Source organism: Tetrao urogallus (genome assembly GCF_951394365.1).
Source record: "Tetrao urogallus genome assembly, chromosome: 1".
Taxonomy (NCBI): Eukaryota; Metazoa; Chordata; class Aves; order Galliformes; family Phasianidae; genus Tetrao; species Tetrao urogallus.
The window spans coordinates 17465041-17492230 of NC_136813.1; the positions used below are offsets into that span (position 1 = coordinate 17465041).

At 42.4% G+C, this 27190-nt stretch overlaps 1 protein-coding gene across 2 annotated transcripts in view; it reads right to left on the reverse strand.

Annotated features, from left to right (window-relative positions):
• Window positions 1–14307: 14307 nt before the first annotated feature.
• XPO4 (exportin 4) overlaps window positions 14308–27190 on the reverse strand; it is a gene marked incomplete at both ends in the record, with an annotated part of 70700 nt that continues 57817 nt past the window's right edge. Inside the window, 11 exons of one of the 2 annotated variants that reach the window (XM_079549241.1) lie at window positions 14308–14505; window positions 16632–16724; window positions 17705–17822; window positions 18592–18722; window positions 19241–19359; window positions 20223–20403; window positions 21290–21583; window positions 22667–22841; window positions 23776–23945; window positions 25358–25517; window positions 26965–27142. In XM_079549241.1, the coding sequence (XP_079405367.1) occupies window positions 14308–14505; window positions 16632–16724; window positions 17705–17822; window positions 18592–18722; window positions 19241–19359; window positions 20223–20403; window positions 21290–21583; window positions 22667–22841; window positions 23776–23945; window positions 25358–25517; window positions 26965–27142 (1817 nt within the window). The remainder of the gene's footprint in view (window positions 14506–16631; window positions 16725–17704; window positions 17823–18591; window positions 18723–19240; window positions 19360–20222; window positions 20404–21289; window positions 21584–22666; window positions 22842–23775; window positions 23946–25357; window positions 25518–26964; window positions 27143–27190) is intronic. The other variant, XM_079549242.1, reaches the window with a different exon arrangement.

The following is a 27190-nucleotide window of genomic DNA, read 5'->3' on the forward strand; positions in this document are numbered from 1 at the left end:
GTTTTGGTGGAAGGGTGGGCACCACACCAAGTAGAGGCATTTTTTTTCTACACGTTATTTTAGCCCCTTTTTAGCAATCTTCCTTTTGGTTTGTGTAGTAAAGCTTCAGGAACCAAGCAGCAATTAACTGTGAGGCTGCAAGGAAAGGTAACTCGGAACACATGGCAGAAATATCATGAGGCCAACCTATTTGGAACACTTCCACAACTTGAAACACTTTTCTGAATCATAGAATGACCTGGGTTGAAAAGGACCACAATGATCATTTAGTTTCAACCCCTCTGTATGTGCAGGGTCACCAGCCACCAGACCAGGCTGCCCAGAGCCACATCCAGCCTGGACGAATGAACGTACATTGTGTGCAGTGACTGACTGACTCAGGTCATCAGCATGAAGATGTTTTTATATGCATGAACTGCATTGTAGAACTATTACAGTGAGTGAGTTTATGAGAACAAGACTTGTAAATTCCTTTGGCTTCAAGTGATCAGGAGGCACTACTACTTTGAAACACAGCCGTCCCACACATTGCTGCCCTGAAGTACAAAAACAGCCCTGAAAGTTGAGGAAGAATGGGACGAAGCAGAGGAACCCACAGTGCCTCTAAGCATGATCAACAGGAATACGAAGTTTAAAGCTAGCAATGTGTCTTGTCTGATTTACTGTTATGTGAATGCTGCTGGCCTCCAAAGGGGCAGCTTGACTCACTGAATGAGCAGAGAGAATTGCACCACCACCACACACTGCACCCCTCAGTCCACAGCCTACAGTTTGCAGGACAGGAGAAGGTGCCTGCAGAGCCCTGTCCATGCACAGCTGAGCCCCTGCTGGCTGCTGAGCTGTTTGGGTGGATGCACTGCTTGTGTGTGAGAACTCTTCTTAAAAAAATAACAACAAAAAAGAGGTAATAATGTCAAGTGGAAGTAGCAGCACGGAAGGCTCCACTGCTTTGTCTAAGGAGCAACTGTAGAATTTAATGTTGGTTTCCAGCTCTCATGTATGAAAACTCTAATTTTACACAGCCAAGCCCTGAAGTGGGGACAAAATAAAGTCAGAAGGAACACTGTGGAAAAATTAACTCACTCAAAAATTCCTAAGAGCTTTCATAGTCTTTCTGTGCCCCAGTACATTCGGTCCATCCATAGTTAGGAACATACAGACATCTGGAAACCAGCACTCTGTGAAATACAGCACAGCTCCTGTGCACAGATGTGCCTGTGCTCCTACAGCAGAAGCTTGGGAACTCACACTCACCCAGCCAGGTGAGGCTGCATGTCCATGCATCACTGCTTACCCCACAGCTACAGAAGATGCAGTCAATCCTACCAGAGCCACAGCACCACTCAGGAGGGATGTTCAGGAGGCAGCACAAGGTGGGACACGTATTTACAAGGCTACCTCAAAAATTCTCTTAAAGCAGGCAGCTGCTCCTCCAGAACTTTTACCTCCAGGCTGTGCTACAGCTGACTAACTACCACTTTTCTACCAGAGGGGAGTTCAACCTGACTCATGACTGCAGGTCAGGCTTCCCTATCAACTGTGTAATGCAGAAATACTGCATGATGCACGCACGAGCAGGGGGAAATGTGACTGCTCTGCCAGTTTCCAGTACTCACCCCTTATAGTACCCTGAAGAAGTAATCTCATGGCAATAAATGTCCCTTAACTAAAGGGAGGAAGGAAAGACTACTGGAAGGCCAAGAAATATTAATGCCACTGGGAACTGGTGCTGTTAACCTCTGTGAGGGGAGGAAGGATGCTGTTAGCTCCTGCAATCTCTTACCACAAATATAAAACGTGCACATGCAACTTCAGAAAAGACTGTTCTGGTATAGCACAGATAACACTAAGGCCAGTGTGCAACTGAATAAAACATAGCAGTATTTTTCCCAAGCCACCCATGTTAGCATTTGAGGCACAGAGCCTGTCATTGATGACATACGAAACATGTGCCAAGAAAACCTGGGCAGCGATACAGCATCAGGAGAGTTGGCTGGAGGTGAACAAGCCTCCATCAAGGGACAGAAGTTACTCCAGAGCTGGACACGTGCCTTGCTACCTGAAAAGCAAGGGGCTCTGTTCATGTTCCAGCCGCTGAATACAAGGATCCAAGGCCCAGGTCTCCACCAGCAGCAGGCAGCCAAGCAGGCATGCAGAGCAGCAGACTTCTCTCAGCGGTCCTGCTCCAAACAGAAATCACCCTGACACAGAAAGACCTCTCCTCTGAAGTGTTCAGATCTTTAAATCTGAAAAGCAATTTAGTGAAAGCTCAGCTTTTGCTCAAGGATCTGACAAGTTACCTGAGCACTGCCAAATGTACAAGAATGCCAAATTTCACAAGAAGGGCTGACAGGACAAAGCGTATTAAGTACAGCAGCCAAAGTAACTTAACCACAACAATCCTCCTAGCATGGTGCAGCCAGAAGAAACTGAGAGGTGCTAGGCCATATGTGCATCTGTTTCATAGGGTCTTCCCAAAGTGAAACAAAACTCCCCAAACATCTAGGATGTCTGTCAACCAGCTGCAAGGCTTTGGGGCCTGGTAGCATCACACAGCCACTGAGGGGGATCCCAGGAGGGGGACATCAAAAAAGAAGGCCTGACAAACCTGCATACAAAACGGAACTGGGAAGGAAGGAGGGACAAGATGATGTGAACCTGAGGCATTCACAGTCCAAAAACAGCTCCATTTTGGGATCTCTGGAGAACTTTCAGTAACATCCACAACAAGAGGTTCAAAAGAGAAGCTTCACTAGTTCAGACAAGGGTTGATGCTGGCAGTTCTTGAAGTATCTTGAAGACAGCCAGAACCAGCTGTCCTGGAAGGAGTGAGACTACGGCAAGTAAGCAGAGGTGACAATGACCCACTCTGCCTTCTCCTGGTCTATAATCTTTCTCCATGAAGGGCATTTCTGGCTGAAGTGATTTATTCTGGGTATGCAGTTCTCTAACAGACCCTTACCAGTATCCTTGAATACACATAAAGTGATCTATAATGTCCCACAGCGGCAAGTTCCACGTTATGAAACCCAACCTCTTCTTGCAGTGAACATGGCTACCAGATCCACTAGGTGCAGGCACTTATTGCATGGGAAGGAACTGATGTGTGACCCCACCTCATACAGCCCCACCACTCCACCGCCGTGTATGGGCTGCTCCCCCCACAGCCCCTGGCTTCTGTCCCTTAGCAGAGCTTCCCCGTATTCATCAACCCTCATTCCTCTCTTCTCCCACACTATGCTCTCTGCCGCAGTCCCTCTTTTTCCCTTAATAATTCCAACATTTCCTGGCTGATATGTTTTTCATAGAATCATAGAATTGCTCAGGTTAGAACACACCTTAAAGATCACTAACTCCAACCACAACCTGACCATCCTACCCTAACTAACAGCCCTCTGCTAAATCATGCCCCTGAGCACCACATCCAAACGGTTTTTAAACACATTCAGGGATGGTGACTCAACCACCTCCCTGGGCAGCCTATTCCAGTTCTTAACAACCCTTTCTGTAAATAAGTTTTCCCTGATGTCCAACCTGAACTTACCCTGGCACAACTTGAGGCCATTTCCCCTTGTCCTGCCACATGTCACCAGTGAGAAGAGACCAGCCCCGCTCTTGCTGTAAGCACCTTTCAGGTGCTGGAAGAGAGCAGTAAGGTTTCCCCTCAGCCTCCATTTCCCCTGAACAGCCCCAGTTCCTGCAGTCTCTCCTCATAGGCCATATTCTCTAAGCCCTTCACAAGCCTTGCTGCACTTCTTTGGACCTGCTCCAGCACCTCCATGTCCTTTCTGTACTGAGGTGCCCAAAACTGAACACAGCACTCGAGGTGAGGCCTCACCAGTGCCGACTACAGGGGCAGGATGACTTCCCTAGTCCTGCTCACCACACCATTCCTGATCCAAGCCAGGATGCCATTGGCCTTCTTGGCCACCTGGGCACACTGCTGGCTCATGTTCAGCCAACTGTCCATCAGTACATCAAGGTCCCTTTCCATCAGGCAGCTTTCCAGCCACTGCTCCCCAGGCCTGTAGGGTTGCCTGGGGTTGTTGTGACCAACAAGCCGTGCAGAGCCGTGTCCCACACCCGCGCGCTGAGGCTGCAGCGGGGCGGACGGCCTGCAGAGCGCGGCCGGGCGGGACAGCCGCGCTGTAGAAGCGCAGGGGAATCGCTCCGTACGTACGACCTCCGTCCTGCACCGCCCGTCCCCTCCTCTCCCCGCATTAACGTGCCGGGCGCCGGCAGCCGCTCCCACAGCGCCCCACGGCCTCGCAGCGCCCCACAGCCAGCACAGGCCCTCGGGCACCGCGGGAGGAACGCCGGCCCGTTCCCGGCCCCTCCCGCTCTCATGGCGGACGAGAGGCGGGCGGACGAGCACACCGGCGGCCGCACCACTCGCCTCCCCGCTCGCACTCACCGGCCGACAGATCCCTCCGCGCACCCGGGCCCCGCCCCTCCCCAGCGCCGCGCGCGGCCGTGAGGGTCGAGGGGCGCGCGCCCCCTGCCGGCTCCGCGGGAGGAGGGCGGTGCCTGGCGCTGCTCTGCCCGCCCCTTCCCGCCCTTTCTGAGGGGAGGCCCCGCGTGCCGCCCGGGCGGTGGGCCCGTGCTGTTTTGCGGCCGGCTGTCCCTCAAGGAGGGGAGCGCGGCCTGAAGCCGGCCGAGGGACTGCCTTAGGCGGCAGGCGCGCTCGAGCCCTTCTTCCCGCAACTCCGGTGCTCCGAGAGGCTCCAAAACAGCCTCACCTCGACTAAGCGATTCACAGCTTAGAGATGAACCGCATAAAACCGCACGGTCGTCTCCAGAGCCGGATGTGCCCAGAGGCGCCGCTGTTCCGAGGCGCCGCTGTAGCGCTCCGATACGCAGCGCTGTGCTGAGCGTTGGAGGGCTCAGCTCCGGCCCTGCGGCAGCGCACTGCCATCTCAGTGTTGGGGAGGAATGTCAACACCGAGGGACAGGGACCTGACTGCGTGCTGCATTCCGTGCAGCTTTGTTTTAGGTGGAAAAAAAAGTGCTCAGAGGGCTGATAGAATTGAAGAATGGAAGGGTAAAGGAGGCTGTGCAGCCACTTCTGATGGGTGCGGCTCCCTGGAGCACCAGGCCCTGCTGCCACCGATGGCTCCTCCTTTCCAAAGGGTCACAGAATCACGCACAGCTCTGCAGGCCTGGGGGCGGGCAGGCAGCAGCCTTTTGGCTTTGCTGTAAGGCACTGCTTGGAGCTGCTTGAATCTGTGATAGGTGATGGTGGCAGGAAAGCAGAGATGCTGGAATGATCCTTTGCAAAGGAAAACTGGTTATGTCTTTCAGAACTGCTTCTCTGGGGACATGAGAGCAAACCAGCCACCAATGTGGGAACACCAGTCATGTGAACCCTACAATATAATTATTGTATATGCTTTGTTGTTTCTTAATCCTTTTTTTGTAGAAGTTGCCCAAAGGTAATCTATCTACCCTTGCCCTGTCAGCCACAGACAGTATTCTTGGAAACACAGTGATGTGGACATCCCTGAGACTTCTGTCTGACCATTCAGACCAGTGCTGCTTCACTGACACATCGGCAAGTGCTTTGTGTTGGAGCAGCTCAGGACCAAAGCACACAGCAGTTTTTAAAAAACAATTTATACACTGGAAAGCAATAGCCACTTGCTGCTAATCAGGATTTTGTGTTTTCACGTTTGGGCTTATTTTATAGTCCACCATATTTTGTCTTTACTGATGGAAGTTGTGCTTAACAGCTATTTTCCCAAAAACATTGATGTTTTTAGCAATGGCAAACCAAGTGCACATTTCAGTTGGAAGACAACCAAGCACGCAGTACTTAAATATAGACGGACTGCTTCTAGTGATGCAGACACAAAACACAGCATGCTCTACCAGTGGGGTACTCAGTGTACATCACCTGGTCCCCGCAGCACTGGTTACTGTCGGCCTTCTAGGAGCTCTCAGTCATCCTCTGAATTTTCAGTGCAGTAGGAAGGAGGTTTCAACCTCAGCCCATTTATGGACTCTCAGTTCTCTCTCATGGATGTGCAAATATTGCATGTGATCACGATGACTTCTCTTTTATCAGACCTTGTAGAGCCCTTGCACATAATTCAATGGGCCACAAAGAGGGCTACAGACCTCAGATGGAAAAGCATTTGGGAGAAATCTAATGGTGCTGATGTTTTAAATGGATTTTAGATGACAGAATTGTAGGGGCTGGCAGGGACCTCTGGATGTCATCCACTCCCACCCGCTGCTAACGCAGGTTCATGCAGTAGGTCACACAGGGAAGCATCCATTTAAAAAACAACAAAATCAAACAAACAACAAAACAACCCCCCACCCTGAAACGGGATGACCATTACCTCTGTACTTCTTATATATCAATTGATTATACTGTGCCACATCGTCCCCAGTTTGTGCTGTGCTCTCTCTCAATAGAAGTTATGAGATATATATACTGACATCCTAACTTGATGGATCTTTGTGGCCAGGGCCTTCTCACATTCATTTTTGTTTCCCCCCCCCAAAAGATGCAATCACTCTGCCATCACAAGAAGCAGGAAGGAAAATATATAAAATATATTTAGCAAAACCAGTAAAATTAAAGTAGAACAGAAAATGCAGTCAAGTAGCAAACATTATGTACAGCAGCGGTTTTACAGTTTGTCCTACACATACCTCCATACTTATTTCACATACGCTTCTTAAGGAGAAGGAAGAAAACAGAAACAAGCTTTTATGACAGAACACATATTTTTCCTGAACAGTAAATGGGGTTTATCACTTCTTTTGCAGGTCCAATTCAGATTTTGTGTATGTATGTTTCAGCAAAATAAGAGGACACCATTCTCTCAGTCCCTAGATTAAAATGACACCGTCCTCCTCCTACAGACCACACCGGTATCTCACACAAGTTACACTCACAGCATCTAGACATTATCTGTCCATTTCCAAGGATGTAGGTAACAAACAACCGAGATACAAAACAGGTATCTAATTTTTCCAGCTTTCCTGAGGCTGAGTGAAATGTTTACATACATGTGCGCTTATCAAAATTCCATGTTACAGTACATTTTTAACAGTAGTTTGTTAAACCATGAAAGTGCATAACAGCCTACAAGCAGGCAGAAAGTACTTCGGAACAGTCTCTCCTTACAGTGGCAGAATGCCAGCCTTCCCCAGAGGAGTGCTGGTCTCGTGAGAGGACATCAGTGTCTTCCTAAAGACTCCAAAGTGTGGCGATGGGCTTTGGTTTCTGTTACAGCAAGCATCGTGGAGCAAAGCAGCACTACAGGTATTGGCGCGGTACTAAAACTAAAGGCAATGTCTTGCCAACTTATCGCTGATTATGGAGGAACCTTTCAAGTCAAGCACTGGTGAGTCTGTGGTAAACAGCACGGTGACAGATCAGGAGCGACCTGAATACATCATGAACCCCAACTGTGAAATCCACAGCAATGAGTTACAGCAAAGCAGTCACGAGTGGCGGGACAGACATCAATGGGAAGGGAAAGGGAACACATCACACAAAGCTGCTGCCTTCTTTGGACTTGCAAAGACAACGTGGGATCAGCAAAATCAATCTGGTAACAGCTGATAGGTTTAAGGTGAGAACGGTTGTGCCATGAGATTCGGAGATAGGAGCAGAAAGAATGGTGGTTACACAGCACACGATGGTACTTCGGTGTTTGCTGGAGATGATTTGCCTGAAATGCTTCCCAAATAAAAGATTCCATTATATAATTAGCAAACCTCACGCTAATGGTGTCGTATCACACAATTCCAAAACAACCCCACGCTGCTGGGAGGGCAGCATTTACTGACCCTTGTGGGATGACACCGGGTAAAGAGATGTTGACACGTGCACTGTGAACTTGCTTTTCTTCTTACAGAGTAGCGTGATTTTTCTTTCTTATCCCTATAAAAGGCTGCAAACGTTTTACTTCCTACTCCTCATGCCCACTTCCAGACCTCCTCCTCTGCTCAGCAGCCAAACTGCTCCAGCAGCCTTTTTAAGAGTTAACGGCCATCAGGAGGGAAAACCAAATAAACCAGCCACTAACTTCAAACACAACTGAAGCAAATGGAAATTTCTTAAAGGAAAAAAAGGAATGGGTGTTGCATACATTTCCACAAACAAACATGAGTAAAGGTTTTGTACCCAAATCATTCAAGTTTATTCCAGACCTCGTATTTAAGGTAAAATAGTTCCATTTTCTACACGCAAGGCTGTTGGATGTGCTGCTGCTCTCAGGGACTTTGCCAGCTGTTCTCAGGGACTTGCTCAAAATTACCTTTGATGTTCCTGTCCTTCACCAGAAGAGTCACTGAACTAAAGCAGGCCAATATCAAGGTATGGTTGCAATAACTGAACTTTAGAAACCAGTACAATTGCAGTGATGCATAACAGCCAAGGTTACAGTGAGCTGCCAACACCACAGCTGTCACGGAGTTTTACTTCCAGGCTTTGAGAATTTTTCTTCCTTAAAAAACCAATGTGAATGTGTGAGAGGAAGAGGGGAACAGAACAGCACAGCTGTAGTTTTCCCACACATAATCACATTACAGAACATTAGGAGCTGCTGCCTGTAACCAAGCTTTTCCAAAACACATAAAGTAGCACACAGTTGGATGTAATTTACATGGGAACAGACACGAGTTTGGCGAACATTTCTATGCCACACATCCTCAGAACTGTTTAAATTAAATCTACACGCAAAATATGAGAGCCAGAAATCAGCCTTCCTTCTGGGAATACAGACACTACCAGCAGGCCTGAAAAGTCACATTATTTCTTTTGAGAGGGGGAAGGTAAATTTGTTCTTATGTTCCCAGCCACTTCTAGGACCTCTCTGGCACTCCCGTGCGCTGCGTCCCTCACACACCCACACCCACCATGGTTCTTTGTGTTGGAACTCATGCCCATAAGTGCTGATATTAACCTGAATTTTCTCCAGCAACTTGAACCAAGGGTCTGCTCGTTCACACAGCCCCTGCTGGTGCTTAGCTCCCAGTTCCATAATGGCCCTCTGCTGGCTCCTGCCATAAGGAAGGATCACAAGTGAAATAGTTCAGGGGTTCAACACAGGTGGGACTTCGGAACATGATAAACAATGAAACACACATCACACATGGCCAAAACAAAATAAAAGCTCTTAGGGGAAAACATTTTGATCCTCCTCCTGTTTACAGATCTTAAAAATACGGAGTTTTCACTTCAAAACTGAAAATTCAGCCTGACTACATAGCTGCTTCCCAACGTTCATTGCAATAAACTATGAAATATTTCTATGCAACTTTGTACCGTCAACTGTACAGGTAAAACAAGACATGAAATTAACTAGCGCTTCAATCCCTGCTTTTCATGATATATAAACTCAACACAGTACTGACTTGTACATTTAAATATTTACACATTTGATTGCCAGCAGTCCTAGCATTTATTGCCTTAAAGCTGCATGGTTACTGCATGGACGTTCCTCATTTTGCACAAAGAGAACAAATAAAAGGGGATTTTTTCTTCATTATAAAATTTAGAATTGTTCAGTGAGAGATTCAAACACGCTGAGCAGTGTTATTAGAAAGCTTGGCTGTATGTTTGCTTTTTAAAATCATTTTCAAATATCGAGCAGTAATAGATGGAAAAGTGCACGAGTATGATCTTCCACTGAGGCTGGGAGAGCCTTCCCAGTCTTTTATAATGGCCTCAAGGAACATGAAAAGCAGGATAGGAAATGGGACGAAATGAAAAAGCAGCACTTGCTTTAACTCACTGAGGAGGAGGGCAGGCCAGGGACATCTTATTTCTCAGTTGCTTGAGCCCCAGTAAATCTCACATTGCTTTTTTTTTCTTAATTTTTTTAAGACAGGTGGCTGCTTAAGGCTCTACAGCAAATCACACCATTTGCTTCATCATCTGTGCTAGGGAGCTTTAATCTCATGTACTGCCGAGGGCACGATTTTATACTAGAAGCAATGTAGAGGTTTTGGAGGGCTGGCTCTTTGTGTGTTAATCACTGCCACCAGGCTCTAGTTACACTGAGCAGAACTCGAGTGACAGTGGGAGAAACTTGAGAGACGTGGGAGAGACAATTCATGTTTGTTCATTGCAAAAAAGCATAAAAAAAAAGGCAATAAACCTACCACCATGAGAAGCACTTGAGAGAAGCAGCAGCACCAAAGCCTGGATACCTAACAACTGTCCTCCTCCTGTTTTTTCTATTTAGAGCAGAACCGAGGCACCGCGGTGGGGAATCGCGTCTTAGAAGAAGGAGCCACCACTGTAACTGAGGCAGCCACTGCAGACAGCCAGCAGCACTGGACTGCAGTGGACCATTCTTGTAGAACACCGTTCTGCCGCTGCCTCTACGGCTTTATAATCACAAAAACCTCCTGTTTTCATGACAGTAAATCTTACACCTCGCAAAACTAAAATTAAAATATTTAATATTTACATAGCATTTCTGATCCTCAATGCATTTTATAGGCATAAGCTAACCCTCACAACACCCCTGTGAGGTAGGTAGGTACCATCGCTGTTTTTACAAAGACACAGATTTAGCGACGTGCCAACGGCCACAGAGGACCCAGTGGAAAAACTGATACAAAATTAGAGGAGCCTGGCTCCTACTCCTGCGCTTATATTCATCAAGCTACTTCCGTAAAGAACACCCCTCTTACGTAATTATTTAACTGAAATTACTTGAAGAGTCTTATAAAAGAAATGCTGCAATTGTCTCTTTGTAATAGTTTTCACGGATCACAAGTTAGAATTTACATTACCTTTTAAAGAATTAAATTTTAAATGGACAACTGACTACTCCAAGCAAGCGTATTTTCTAAAACTACATGGCTTAAATACAACGGGATTTACCCAGGTAAACATTGGGGTTTTACCAAGTGCAATGCACTATCAAAGAGATGCTCCAGCTTCAAGCCCCTCTCGTTGAACTCGTAGGATTTGGACATGCTGAGAAAACAAGTTTCTCGTTCCTGAGGAAAACCGTGAGCCCTTTATCTCTGAACAGTGAAACACAAACCTGGGGGCAATAAGATGTAGCAGATTCTTGTGGTAACCCGGCAAAGGTAGTTAAGGCATTATGTGCATGAAAGCAGAGGTGTAATGCAGTTCACTTCTCCCTGCCCACGTGTCTGTGCTTTCAAAGTCTTGAATTTCACGACCCAAGCAGATAGTCATGCTTGCCAGCATCAGAATCTATAGGCTGAACAACAGAAAGTTACCATGGTAGCATTAAAAATAGCTATGATGATGGGGAAGGGCTGGAAAAATGGGAAAGAAGCTACTGGATTTCTACCCTCAGAAGAAAAACATAGGAGCAATAATCTGTCTTTGCAATATTATGCCTAGACAAATAAAGTTTGTTACAATTACATCATGCAGCATTTGCAATTCAGTTTGACATGCCCTTTTTGGATGTTTTCTTTCAAGAAACAAGTGCCTTTTCAAAACTACTACTCCCTTTGTATGCTGAATGGAAAATCAATGCAGTGATGCTATCGCTATTTCAGGACCATTACTTGGAGCCAGCTCTCAAGGTGCGCTGAAAGCCGTCCTTGGCGCTGTTCTGAGGACTTGAATGAACAACACACGCTCACAGCAACTGGGTGCGGTGTTTTGTTTTTGTTGGGGTTGTGGAAGGGATATACAAGCAAAATAGTTTAGGCAGAAGTAGCCACCTAGCCAGGGGTATGAATTCAGAGAACTCATCGTTGAAAAACGTTCTGGGAATTTCATGAGTGTCACTAAGTGGAGACATCTTTGCACGTGCTCTGAAAGAAAAATCATCTGGCAACGAAAGATCCACACTGAACAGACAAGAGCAGAAGAAAAATTAAAAAGAAACATTAAGCACAAAAATCACACAAAGCGCTCTCTGGGACAGTTCCCTTTAACATAACATCGATTTTAAATAGAGGGATAAACAAAAGTCTTAAACAATCTTCAAAATGTGTTTTTGAAAGTAAATCTTCATACTTTAGCAGGTCTTGATAGACAAACTAAGGCGTGCATCAGCACTTGTTACAATACAGCGGGCCTGAGTAGAAAGTAATGGGTATGCACGTGAATTTGTTCTGAATACTAACTCCATTTGTATCCCAATCACTTATAATTCTTATGATAATGTCACAAATGTGCAGTTATATTTCTGAATATTGAAACAGCTTTAAAAAAGCGACAGTGGCACAGCTAGTTGTAGAGGAGCATTGATTATCCAGTCAGATCCAAATAAGTTGAAGGTATTTGCCACGATCTCTTTGAAGGCATTGGCCTACATATTTGGCATCATCTACGTTGTGACGAACCAGCAGCAGCTCTTTGAGCTCCTTCTGTTCACAGGCTTTAATGCCCCCAGTCACCCTGTGCAACATACAGGTTCAGAGAAACACCAGAAGCAGTTTCAGAATCATAGCAAAAAACCCAAGTTAATTAAAAAAGATCAATCTGCTGGGATCGTTATCATTTGAGCAAGTACACAGTCAGGAGTTTTTTGGGGTATTTTTTTGAAGGAAAGCACTACAGCTTCAGGGAAAAATAGAGTGCAACACCCCTCCTGTTGTAAAAAAATATCCAAATTATGTTGGAAATAAAACACAGGGAACGTATATGATCTAGTAAGTTTTATGGTCACTTTCTCATGCGTAAATCTGACCAGGCCCAGCTTTCACATAAATTAAGAGAAATGTGCAATGAAGAGATAGCTTTTTTGGCCTTTGGGTCCTCACTTGAGAGAGGTGTGGATTTAACTGAGAAATAAAGTCTTAGATCACTTATAGCACAGTATTACAGATTTGTCTTTTTAACATTCTGGCTATTGTGACTAATTATGAGATGAACAGCTGAAGGATGGCACTGAGTTGCAAACATGATGCTGTACATAGCCACACAAAGGTGTGCACTGTACATTCTACAGAAATTCAAAAAACATGGGAAATGTTCAACAACAATCTAGCAGAGGTGTTAAACAAAAGGGCCAACTTCTGCCTCCATGTATTTCCACTAAAACCGATTTTACTCAGCGCGCAACATTTGTGTTTGCTTCAGTTTTCTCAGGCTCATGACTGGAGACAAAACGGGCTTCGCTTTTGTGTTCGTGTGCTACTCTTCCTTGTTGGTCCACTAAACTCTGCTGTTCTGCTGTCATAACCACTGAAGTGCTGACAAAAAATGAGCAAGAGCAGAGCAGCTGGGATGGCTCTACAGAGGCGGAGCTACGTTCAGCAAACCCAAATCCCCCACAGCACTGCACATCCCAGTTACCTTTCTTGACCAGAGTCAAGTAAGCGCGGCCTCGAGTCAAAGGGTTTGCTACCACTGTTCTAGCACAAGTGTTTTAGCTAATGCCCCAACGTTGAAAGGTCTGTAAGTCAGCAATTTAGACCTTTTGAGTTGTTATTGCTTGAGCAAAGAGCTCAGTGTAGAAATACATCGCAGTTGCGCGTAGCCTGGACGTGAATCAAACCGATGCTGAAAGTAAAACTACGCGTGAACCTTGCATCACACTCAACTCCAAAATGACACCTGTCTGTGTGAAGGGCTGCAACAGGCACACGGCAGCTTAATGCCAACATCCTAAACCAACTCTGAAGAGTCAAATCTTGCCTTAAGTTCTGTAAGTATATGAAGTTTTTTTTCTTTTAAATTAAGGCAATGAAATGGCTGCAGATCCTAAAGTTCATTTTAGGGGAACAAAAATATACACCTTTTTTCTTCTGAACTTTAGGCAGCAGAACATAATGTAAAAACCTGCATTACAGAAACACGCAATGTCAGGTTGATCTAGAAAAACAAAACTAAACACAAGTTAAAACACCATTCTTTTTTTCTCCCCATTGGAACACCAAACTCAAACTTTAGAGAGGAAAAAAATAAAGCTTAAAATCAGCTAAACTGTTTAGAGCTTTTTATGTATTTGCATCACACTCTAACATAATTCTGGGTAGAAAAGAAATCTGCACGTTTATCTGGACACTCATTTTAAACCAGTGGGGAAAAAGGCACTGAATTTATTTTTCATTGTGCCCATATCTGTTTGCACATATATGGAAAAAAAATTAAATTCTCATTTTCTGTTCATTCTCTCCCACACACAAGTATGACAGATTGCAGCTAACACATAATAGCAGAAGCTGATTCGAAGTTGACCTCTCCTATTCCACTGTGTTATGTATGTTCAAACTTCCAGACTCTCTAGAATCTGAGATGGCTGCAAAGAACCCAGAGACAGGTACAAGATTTAGTCAGCATTCAGCGTTTCTCAGTGCATTTTGCAGAAAGGGTCTAAATTAGGCATAGAGTTTTGTTGTTTATTTTACACAGAGAAGTCCACCAACATTTGCCATAAATTCTTCTAAACTCTTTAAGAAGGCCATCTTCTGCTTACGGTCCAGTGTAGGAGGAGTGCTGCTTGCAGTAAGCTTGTTGAAGGCATCTGCTAATCGCTGGTAGATTACTGGATCTTGTTGAGTTGATAGTAAGGTTTCAACTAACTCTGAATATTCAGCCTGTTAAACAAACGCGAGTCTCATTAATTTAAACATAAAAATATCCAAAGCCACAATATATACAACTTCTCTTGTCAGGACAAAATCCAGAATTAAGGCTGCGACTGAAAACCCTCAGTAGTATCTCCCCACCAACTCCACCAACTGGCGTACCAGGGGCTGCTATGGACTTGTGGCCTCCCACCTTTCTCTAAACCAGATTAAGACTTTGAACCAGAACAGGCCGAAACTTCAAGCACTCCCCTCAAAGTTCTTTCTGGCTCTTAGCATATACTCAGTTCTATGAGCTGAGCTTCTCTTCCTTCACAGCTGCCCCACATTCAGTACGCCATTTCCCTCCACAGTTCTCCCTCTCTCTGGATTCCCTTCCCTGGGACAGACAGCTTAAATTCCTAAGAGTTTCTCCACTTGGACAGCAGCAGAAGACGAAGAAGCACATTAAACGTGATTAGGATAGTGAAGGAAAGGCTGAAAGTTTTAAGAGCAGCAAACTGACTGCTGTTCAGGGAGTAACAGACTCCTGGCTCTTTTTATCTAACATGCTCACTTGTCCCTTTACGTGGGATGAGTGCTGCTAACCAAACAGGAGATTCATATGGAAAAGTGGCTTAAGAACACCTCTGTCAAAGGCTTGTCAACCTGGCAAGAAGGGCTTTCAAGAGCATGTTGGGGGACAGTGGTAACAACTTGTAGACAAGTGGGGATGGTGACTAAGAACGTGAGGCAGTAATAGATCTAAGAGTGTTCGTCAAGAAGGATAAAACAGCCTAAAGGAGGCAAACCTCAAATGTCTAAGAAGAAATACACTCAGCCTTGGAAACAAACAGTAAGAACTGATGCAGAGCTGCAAGATCACTGCAGAAACCTAGAGGTGGTGGGACAGCTGATATAACTGGAGTGCTCTAATGGACAGAGAGGTCCTTTGGACAGAGAAGAGCACAGAAGGTTGCTGTTTACATGAAAGAAGGAAATTAAGGATGCTGTCTTATGGACAAGGCAACAGTCTAGCTGAGTGCTCGTGGGTCAGAATAAAGAGGCAGTAAAGATGATGACATGGCGCGAGTTATTACAAGTCCCCTAAACAGGTGAATAGAGGACCACCAGGTCATCTTTAAGCAACTGGAGAAGAATTTGGGTCACAGACTCTTAGGAGATAATCTCCCTGACACCTGCATGCCAGATTGGCCAAAGGTTTTTCTGCATTTGCTACTCACAGACAAGGAAGTACTGGGCAGGGAGGTGGTACTTAATGAGAGCCTTGGCTGCGCAGATGGTGAAATAGTGGAGTTCAGCATCCTTAAGAGAGTGAGGGCAGAAGAGAGTACTGACCCTGCACATCCTGAAAGCAGATTTCAGCTTATTGAGGAGACTGGCGGGTGAGATCCTGTGCAATGCAGCTCTCAAGACCAACAAAGCTGATAGGTTTGTTATTTCAAGGCCAGCCACTCTATTGCCTTTGAAGGACTGCGGAGACTGGGTACACACTGATGGCTGTATGAAATCAAATGTGTCCATCTCCAAAGGATTATGTTTAATGGTTCATATCCACGTGGAAGCCAGTTTTAATAGTGCCCAGGGGCCTTATGCTGGGGTGTCCAGAATTGCAGTAGAAACAGACCAATTCCCTGCAACTATACAGACTGGGAAATGAGAGCTTGAGAAGCAGTTCTGCTGAATAAAGAATCAGAGGGTTTCAGTGGAGCTGCTAAAGTGTTAGCAGCACACTGGACTGTATTTATTATTTGTCTTTACAGAGCTCTCATTCCATATTACACATGGAATACTGTGTTCAGCCTTGGATTCCCCATTGTTGAAGAACAGTGACTGATCTAGAGGAGGGCCACCAAGATAGTCAGGCAGGCGCTGAAAGTACATCTGTTTTAAAGACAACAAAGCTTTCAATGGGCTGCTTGGAGGCTCTGCACCACCTATCTTGGAGGTTTTGAAGACATGGTTGGAAAAAGTCCTGAATGAGCCAACCCAACTTTAGTATTTAGCCAATTTCAAGCAAGAAGTTGGACTACAGACCTCCTGAATGATGCTACAGTTTGCCAAATGCACAGTAATTAACCATTCTCCACCAAAAAGTGAGTGGTTTTCAGAGTTCTGAAGTGTTTATATCATACCTGATGCAAACACACTAATGTGTAGAATGCTTCACCTGCTGCAGTTGTCATTTCTGTATTGTGCTTCTGAAGTACCAGCATATCAAAGACCATCTGAAATCACAAAATAAAAGCAGAGAAAGAATGAAGTTCCTCAAGTTTTAAAGTCTCCCACAAGAGTCTTTCTCTCACAGAAAGACAAACAAGGAATGGATTAATAAGATCAATTTTAAAAAATTAAGTGGAAAATTTAGAGAAAAGGCAGAAAGCCATGTTAACATGATGAATACAGTTATTTAAGGTGTTTCTCACACTCTTAGCTTAGCTGATGTAAACTCTTAATGAGAAGTCTCTAGCAGTCTGAATGTCAGATTGGTAAGAAAACATCAAGCAAAACTGATCTACTGAAATCCAGAGTCCAGAACACAAGTACCCCAATCACTTTGTTCCTGATTATCAGTGAGCTACCAGCTGGCTGCTACCTGCTAACCTGGAAATTCAATGAAATACAGTGAGTGGTCCTTTAAGGAAACTGCCAAGAAAAAGCAAAACTTATTGGGTACATTGAATAAATGACAGCATTTACCTTTCTTTGCTGTACCCAATTATGCTCTTGTTTTAGTATTCTAACCCTACCTTCATTTCACACAATTCTGGAAGCTTTGTGACACACTTAACAGAAAATTTAACTGCTGAAACTACTGAGATTCATTCAAGAATGAGAAAGAAAGAGATCTCGGTATCTCACATACCGAGCACAGACAAAATATAAATTGCTGAAGTATATATATTTATATATAAATATAAATAATTCTGAAGTATTCAGATCTTTTGTTGAATGTTGAAAAGTCATTTTCTTCTCTGTGTTCCTGATCCTCTATGCTCTTCTTCAACTGCAAGTTCTGTCTCTTACTATTTGTGCATGATGCTCATTAATGTAGTCTGACAGTATCACTATTTGGCCTCTTGAAACCAGTTGTATGCAAAAAAAAAAACCCAACCAACCAACCAACCAACAAACAAAAAAACATAAAAAAGCAACTACAACACAACAACAAAAAGCCCACAAAGTAACATGAAACAGTTGTTCTTACCTTAAGAAAGTGCCTTGTTGCTAGAAAGAGGGCTGAATCTGTTTCTTGTGCTTTTGCACACTGTTCTGCTAGCGGTGTTACAGCCTCCAGACAGAGCTGGCAAACCTCAGAACTCATTCTGGTAACGAGCATTAAAGAATCAACACCAGATTTCAGTGAAATTGTAACAAAACTTCCCTGTGGCGTCACTAGAAAACACTGCAATGCTTATATATTCCAAGATATCTTCGTATTGTAGAGCTGTTATTAAAATAATAAAATAACAAATATAAAAAAGGGGAAAAAGGGAACTCTGTCTTTGTTGCTTTCTTTTATTAGCTGTACCCCCTGAAGTACCACAACCCCCTCTGACATAACACTTTCAGAAAGAGTCCCTTATGCTCAAGCTCATCTGTGTCTGACACGTGCCACAGATTAGTGAAAATGGTGCTCCTGCTGTAAGAGGGAGAGCCCATTGGCAACATGACAGGAAATGCTCTGGAGCCAGCCCAGGAGAACAGCAGCAGTGTTTTCTATTACCAGCTGAGAAACTAATTCAGGAACAGCTTTGGGATGCCAGCTGAAGGCTTATGAAGTTACACACTCTGAAGTGAAGTAATGGAGGAGGCAGGAATGGCTGCCAGAAAAAACTTACACGTTAAACCACTTAAACACTGCATTCAAGCAACACGAATCAGGAAATTCAGCTAATACTGGAATCTCAATAGACACTACCATGAGATTCTCAGTCACTGGGAGGCACAGAAGAGGAGTTGTTTATGGATATAGAATTGTAGGTACGGAAATTATAGGAAAAGAAACAATGCAAAGAAAAAGAATCAAGACTTAACACGTCCTTATAAAAGCAGCTCAGACTTTTAAACACTCTCAAGCCCCACAAAGGATACGATGACATCCCTAACTCCAGTGAGTACATTAGGCTCTTAAAGAGGTCCTCTGGAAGTTGTGGGATTTTCTCAGGGAATATCTCACAGATGAAAGTGATTAGTTTGTAATATTGATTACACAGCGATGGAAACTGCCAAAAGAAAAACAAGATCGTTTCAGAATCATGTAGCATTATCCTGGCATTATTTCCAGCTGTACAAAGACACAAGTCTGATGCTTTGCCCTGAAAAAAGACAATTATAGGCAATAACTTCAGTTATCAATGGCTACAACTACACTAGCAAAAAGCATGGTGCAATAAAAGCAGACTGCTACAAGTTCAAGTTGATGGCAGCTGTCCAGTATCCACTCCATACAAAGTTATGGAGTTTTACTTCCACGTGAGCAAGTCTAGCCCTGAGGGGAGAAAGCCTCTCAGCAGCTGGAGTGCAAGCAGGGTGCTCCGAGGGCACGTCCTTTGCCTTGGCTCTCACACTCAGTAGGTGCCACCGGATGAGAACCAAAGCATGTCAAGAGGAGACAACTGAGGTACGCTTCAAAACTGTTCCCCTAATTCAACTTAAGTAGAATGCAGTTTAGAATCCATTTCTGGGATTCACTACTATAAAACTTTCATATTCCAGCAGTTGCATGTAAAAGCAAATTTACCTTCAGCAGATCCTGAGACATTAGAGGCAGAACTAGATTAACCCCATATAAGACAACATCTGCAGCTGATACAGTTCTGTTTGTAGCTTGCCCAGGCTCGTGTCCTCTAAATACTTCATCTGTAGCAAAGACAAAAACATGTTTTACAGAAGAGACTATATACAGACTAAGTATACTGAAGAGTATATTACTTTAATAAAGACATTCTTAGTGATAGGACTATTACCCTCTTCCCAAACAAAACCACGAGGCACTGTTTTAAAATAGAAATGTAGTGAGTAGAGACTGCCACATCACTCTATATTTATATTCACAAGGACGAGGCATTTCATAATCACGTGTACCAGATGACATACTAAGCCAGAACACTTCAGATACTTTCAGAGTGCCCTTCCATTACAGAATCTTACATTTGTTTCTAATGATATCCGCTTCATACTTGCATGAATACATTGAGCAAAATATTACAAGCATTTCTATGCTTTCTCTAAATTTCTGGATAGTGTACATTATTAATTTATATGAATGTTATGAAGACAAAGATAAATAAATTGAGCAAATTACTGAAGCAAACTCTGTAACAGAGAATTTGACAAGTTTCTCTACTTCCTGTTACGATCCATATTTCCCAGCAACTGGACGTGACCTTACTTTTGTCATTCTCGCGTTAAGTTAGCAGCAATTGTCAAGGCATTTGATAGCTGGGTATTAAATTAAGGTAGCACTCACGGTCTTTGGTTTCACTGTTTTTTTTTACAATACTTTCAGTGCATCTAACATCCAATGTCAGACTCAAATAGCATGTATTAACAGCACTGAGTTGTCTAGTCAATGGACAAAATCTACATCTGGTCTTGCATTTTTGTGTTGTGCATACATGACAGAAAAAGGCAGATGCACAGACTTTTCACTTTACCTTGACTGAACACATGCCCCATGTTTAACACAAATTACAGCTCAGCAATTACCAAGTACTCCATACCTGTATCACTGAAATCAATGAATTCTTTTGATAGAAGATTAGTGAGAAGCTCCATAATAAGAAGGAGATCCTGGTACTGGTCTTCCTCTGCTGTAACATCTATCCGTTGTCGACCTAGATTATTCTTTGAATACACCTGGAGCAGAGTTAGGCAGGCCTCATACAAGTTCATGGCTTTGGCCTACAAAACATTGTTAGATAACAGTAAGAAAACTTCTACATGCCAAAAGCGACACATTTTGTTTTAAGACTGTACTACATGGTCAGTGATAACTCAAGAATCAAATTTCATTTATATAATCCATTTTTGTAATAACTGCATAAAAAATCACAATAACTGAGAATACTTAGAGCCATATATCTATGTGCTGTTGACAAAAGCATTACAACACTACTTTTATCAATCCACTCTTAGGAAAAAAAGTGATGTGGGATAGGCTGCCCTATCTCACGAATCTCACCAACTGGAATTAAAATGACAAACAGAGGGACATGCTTCAGCTATCAAAGTTTGGAGCCATAATACACTGTGCAGACCCAGTTTGAGGTAAGCTTCTCCTAGACGCAACATCAAAATTAGCCAACAGTACTGCAGGACAAGGGGACTGCATTGACTCGTCCCATACTCACTCACAGCAACCACTTGCTTAGGACCAAAGCAGTATCTCTATGGCATGCATTGGTCACAGACAGCAGTCCTGCCATTGTGCTAGACAAGACTTCACAGAAGTATGAGACAGTTAAATCAGCACTCAGTGTGGTCTGCACTCATGTCCTTCATACCTGCTAAGACTAGTGATGAATTACAGTTACATAATTTTTTCTACGAGAACAGTCTAGATGCCCTGCTTTTAATCTTCGAGAATGTAAACTTTTAAACAAAGGAATTCCTCAACCAGATACAACCATAAAGCATTTCCATTTCTTTCTGTATCAACAGAATAGTGATGTGAACACAGGGTTTTTCTCTGTACAAAACATTAAAAAATTGCATTATTTTGCAAGAGGGAGAGCAACATTCACATACGACTACACACAGACACACTTCCCCCTCTTGGCTTATTTACCTCTCCAAGATAACAGATTTGTTTATGTGCAACTTCAACAAAGACTTCTATTATGAGATTAACAGTCTCTGGTGTGTTTTTGTACACTTCCATCAATCCAATGCAATTATTAAGGAAGTCCATTAGGAAATTGAAGAGAATCGCTACGTTGTCGATCTGAGTAGCCTCAGCAATGCCACAGAGCGCTTCTAATGTAGCTGTGATTTCCTGTTTCACCTCCTCCTCTTGGCAGATCTGCTGAAAGTTTTCTTGGTTTATCACATTCAAGAAACGCTGCTGAAGTGGTTGAAGAACCTGAAAATGTTTCAGGAAAGTCACAGTAAGATAAGCATGTTGATACATGAATGAAATTTGAGATTTAAGTAATTTAGCAAGCTCATGGGTTGCTTTTATCATAGCAGTACAAGAATCAGTTACTTCCAGTTTGCAACTGTGTTCTTTTCTGTCTCATCAGCATTGTCTGAAGTGACAGCGATCAGTAATTCTCACTATTCACCACCCCCTGCAGGTTAGTTTCACAATGAGTACCTCCATAAATATTTAACATTACTTTGTCATGTTTAAACAAGTAAGGACTTCGAGTGACAGCATTTGATGCTTTTCCAGATTCAATACTGACAACAACAAAATCGTTACAGGTCAGTGCTGAAAGCACTGATTAATAATTATGTTCCCCATTATCTTTGTCACATTACAATCTCTCTTACAATCAGCCAGTGTGACTGCAGCTGTAACAAAACCAATTTGAATCAACTTAGAGATTTCCATAAAACAGCTAAATGCTTTTTCACCAATTAGTTCCAGTGCCTTATCATCTCACTTCATTAATTTTGTAACTTTGCTAAACTTTTCTCTGAAGATCAGTGTTTTTCAAACTTCAGAGCTAACGTAGCACTCCCTGACCACATTTCATCTACCAATCTTCCTGGCATTAAATATCTGAGTATTAACAGAACGAAGGCAAAGAAAAGCTGATCAAGCTTCTTTATTTTTTTCTCATTAGCTTCACTCAATGAGAGTAAGTAAATAAATGAATAATTCATAATCATCACCAAACTAAAATAAAGGGAAGAAATGAGGGAAACTCTTAACCTTTACAACAGTATTCTGTTATGCAGGATTTCACGAACCCTCCAAGGGTTATTTAGCCACTTATTGGCTATTCCTGTTTAGGTACTGATGGTTTAGATAATTTTGGCAACTCCCAGGTGCTATAACATTATGGATGTTCAAAGAGTCACTAAAAAAATAGATGTTAAAATCAGAAGATTCTGAACGAGCTAAGTTTGCATCATCATAAAATGCTCCAAATCAACTCCAGACTTGAATTGTACAACTTGTTAAAATGAAGGTAACAGAAGCACCGAAACATCTTACCTCTGTCCAGTATTGTTGTTTCATTTCCGTATCCATATGAGCAAAACCTCCTAAAACTAAAGCTTTCATTAGTGTTCTCTGCACAGAACTAGACAAATAGTGAAGAGGAGGGCTTCGCCTTGCAAACTGTTTAGCTAAATTCCACCAGTTCTCACACTGAATAACCAAGTTTGCCCTAGAAAGGGAAAAAACATTTTGATTAAAGACTCAAAAAATTGTACTTTGAACAGAGTGCATCAGGTTGCTAGCAGCTGTCAGAACATTTTAATTTTCTTAATTGTATTTCCTGTCTTGTAAGGTTCAGTTGCCTTTTGATTTTCATCTTAATGTCTCAGTCCTAAAATTTCTTAAATATATACTCTGAAAGTAGCTCAATTCATATAGGAGAAAAGCAGGAAAGTACTTTAGTTTTACACACAAAAGAACACACACACAGTTAATGGATATATTACGTGGATTAAGAGCTTAGTCTCATTATGTCATGATAAAATAAGCAGTTTGTTCCAAAACTAGCTCCTGAGGGTTTTATTCACTTATCTTTATAAAGAAAATTTCTCAAGCATTTAACTCCTAAAATTTCAGTCTTTCTACAGACTGAACGTACGTTTGCATGTCAATTCACAAAAGCAAAACATTCAGGCATTTTCTGCTTCACAGTCTATAATACTGGAAAAACTGAAATTTGGCTGAACCCACCAAACTCTAGATTATTGTTCCCTTTAAAGGTTTGTAAAACACATTATATATAGGCTTAGCCAGTATCTGAACTCAATCTGACACAACTTGCTCAACAATAACCAGCAACATGAAAATCCTTGCAATAAGAGTGGAGACCAGGAGAGTTTTCAATTCTCACTGTTCGGAAGTGAGGCACAAAGGAAGGGGAAGGAGAGTGCACTGATAAATAATAACGGAGATTAGGTTTGTCAAATCTAGGTCTCACTCCTCGCTCGGTCAGACATTTTTTTCTTCCACTTATAATATGTTACTAAAGTAATTTGACTTACAGAGACATGAATATAAAGTGCCCCGTATCTGGATTACTTTGGCCAAAACAATTTAAAGGAAGCAAAAGAAGTTTTTTGACTTCCAAAGGTGTAGCAACTTACCGCTCTCTCCTTTCCACTAATGTTACTAGCAGTTGTACAGTATCATTTGCAAGGTCCTGCTCTGAACTCCACACTGCCAGGTTACTGATCACTTTTTCTAAAAGGTAACCCACAATCCACTGGGAACCCTCTGTATCAGCACCAAATGCTGTACTAAATGGCAGACTTATCTATAAGAAAAGCATTAAAATGAGTGAGTTTTACAGAAGGCAGAACCCCAAAGTGTACGGTCATCAGTCAGCAAATTCTTTTCAGGCTGTCACTTCTCGCCTATTTATAATACGCAAATGTTACACAGACGAAGGCAAAGAATACCCGTAACACAAAAATCTTTGCCAAATTTATCTTCCAATTTTAAGCACAACACCTAAAAAAAGAGAAAGGTTTCAACCTCATCACAGTATCAGGTTTGATCACGTCTAGCTTTTAATGCCACACAAAGTTCAAAAGCTTTAAAAATGAACAGAAAGATCCAAACCAATCCATCTCCCAGAAGTGTTTCCATGAACTTACAATATGACAAAAGTAACTAGAAATAAACCTCGCACTTGATCTAGGTTGAGTATTTTGAGAACTTATTTTGATATGCCTCCTTGAAGTCTCCACTTTCCTATCTTCAGAAAACAAAGTTTAAGAGTGAAATCCAAGGATTCTGTAAGATTTGCACAGGGGCTCCCTGTCAGCACACCACCAGAATTTCTGATTTTAAACTGTCTGAGCATAAGAGTTAAACAGAAATCTTCAATCACTTCCACATGCCAACACATGTAGCATTTCCCAGATACTCTGTTTCACGCTCTCCAATTCTTCCCCAGCTATCTTTGCTCTACTGCAAGGACAAGTTGAATAATGTAACTTGAATTAATTATAAGTCTTTGGTATCTCCATCTTTGTTAAGGAGGGACCTCCTGAAGCGTTAGTATTCTTAGCTGCTTCAGCAGTGGAAATAAAGGGAGGAGGAGGAGGCTTCCTTCCCAGAAGTTAGAGTCAACAGGACCTTCTCTAGCTGGATTATAGTTAGTAGTATAAGCAAAACCAGGATCAAGGTCTAATCATGATTAGTGCTGTCCAAACATGATGAAATGTTGCCCTTTACAAAGAATGCATTATAGAAATCATGAAATATACAATAAGAACATATGAGATTGGGAGAGAAAGTATCATGATTTTAGCTAATGTCACAAGGTAATTCAAGGTTATGTAATTCAAAGTCATGACCAGGTTACTCACTAAATCATCCATCAAGGGCAACCACTGTCTGAGAGATGCACTGTAAGAGCTGACGCAGCTTACAGAATTGCTCACCTGTTAAGCAGCCTGACAGCACACTATGCTATTCTGTGATGCCACTGGCCAGAAATCATATTTATGTCAAGATGTGCAAGAAGAATCCCCTAACAGCTTATATTTCTAATTTAAAAAAAGAAGACAACTACTTCCAAACTTATTCCAAAATAAACCCAATCCCAGTTAGTATTGAAATGCTTTATCGTTATGTATTAAAATAGCTACACTGACATCTACATCCACAAGATACGGTTGCTAATACTCACCAAGGCATTCATAAAGGTCATATCCTTACCTGGTCATACAGTTTTTCATCTGCTAGGAGGTAAGTCTTTGCCCAGCGCTTGAGGAACCATACAATATCTTTGCCCATCTGGGGGCTCAGAAGATGTGTGAGATTTGCTCTTATTGCTCGAGATTCTACTTCTGACACTCTTAAAATAGCAGATAACAACCTGAAGGTTACAACATACAATAAGGATATTGAGAGTGTTTTCTGGAGAAGCAAAACAACTTATTTTTCATGAAATACAAAGGGAAGAACAAGATAACAAAGTGTTTTCACTCTAACGAAGTAGAGAGCACTTGAATTTATTGCTTCTTTAAATGTAAGAGAAGAGACAGGCTACAATGGCAAATATCATCCGTGAAGTCAGAATATGCATTAAAAGATAAAGTGATTTTCTTTGATATCAAAAACACTGGAACAAAAGAAGTGTGACATGCATCCTGACAGCATGGGATTTCTCCCTTTCCTGCTCCTCTAGTTACAAAGTGGGGCCTAATGGCGAAGCTTCAGTAACACAACAGTTCCTGAAGAACAACTGCAGAAACACCCAGATATTTCTTACTTTCTCATTACCACAGAGAGACAGTGTGATGTAGCAGATCACTAAATGATTGCCTCAATACAACCAGTCAAGAAAACTGTATTAAATGTTAGATTTTACAGTATATCAATTAAATTTGGTAGCAAAACATTGGTTTTCTCAAGGAATTTAGGAGTTGACAGTGGTCTACTTGTTGAAGAAATTTCAGAGCTATTGTTAGAGAGCCTCAAATCTATATCTGATTTTATTTCTATCTACACCAAGACACTGCATTAAGAAACTGTTTATTACTTGAAGCTGCCAGACTTGGAATCAACAAGCAGTACTGAAACTCATGAATACATTAACTCATTAACTAATACATTAGGATTACCCACAAAGGTAGATTTTTCTAGCCTTTTCCTGAAGAAAATGTTTAGTACACAAAAACTAATCTATGGCTAAAGTAGACAAGCTCACTAAAGCTTTGGAAAGTTCTTTCTCAAGCTGCACACATATTGAATGCATTTATATAGCCTACAGTATGTTATCAAGATTCATCTGTGTTGCTTTAAAAACAAGATTTCAGTAATTTGAGCCACTGTATGGACTTTCTGTAACAAATAGATTAAAGACAAGTTTTCTGTAGAGACAAAGTTTTTTTATTTCTTTTAATAAGCAGCTCACATCCACCATTACAGCCATTAGGTCAACAGTCTAGTCATTTTGGCCATCCCATCTCAAATAACTGATCTGTTTTGATGCCATATTCTCGCTCAGCCCTTCAGTCCTCCTCCTGGATCACCCTGACTTCAAATATAACCTGTAATCACTCTTCCCTTCTTTACCATAAGAAAATTATACTTAATCTTTTCTCTTTTCTTTTACATTGCTGTCTTAACTTGTCTTTTATAAAAACATTCATACAAGTTATTTACCCTTACTTTACAACTAGTTAAAAGATACACTTGATTTCTAACGTTCAGTGTTTACATCTGGCTTTTTACTTTTACAGTTCACAGAATTCCACCCGTGCTCTTACTTTTTCCTCTGAAAAAGCATTCGACATATATAACACATGATGCATTTTTACCTTATTACAGAATCAGTTCTGTTGTACCCTGGGATGGAAGAGGCCTTTTCTCCTGGAGATCCCAGAATTTGAAGTGTTGTATTGATGTCAACTTCAGTTGAATGCTTAATGGAATATTCCATGACTTCTGGAGGTATTAGCGGAGTCTCTCCCTGAGTATCATTAGCCAAGAGGTAGCCTTACATTAAAGAAAGAAAGAGTGATCACAACTTTCTATCCTAGGTTA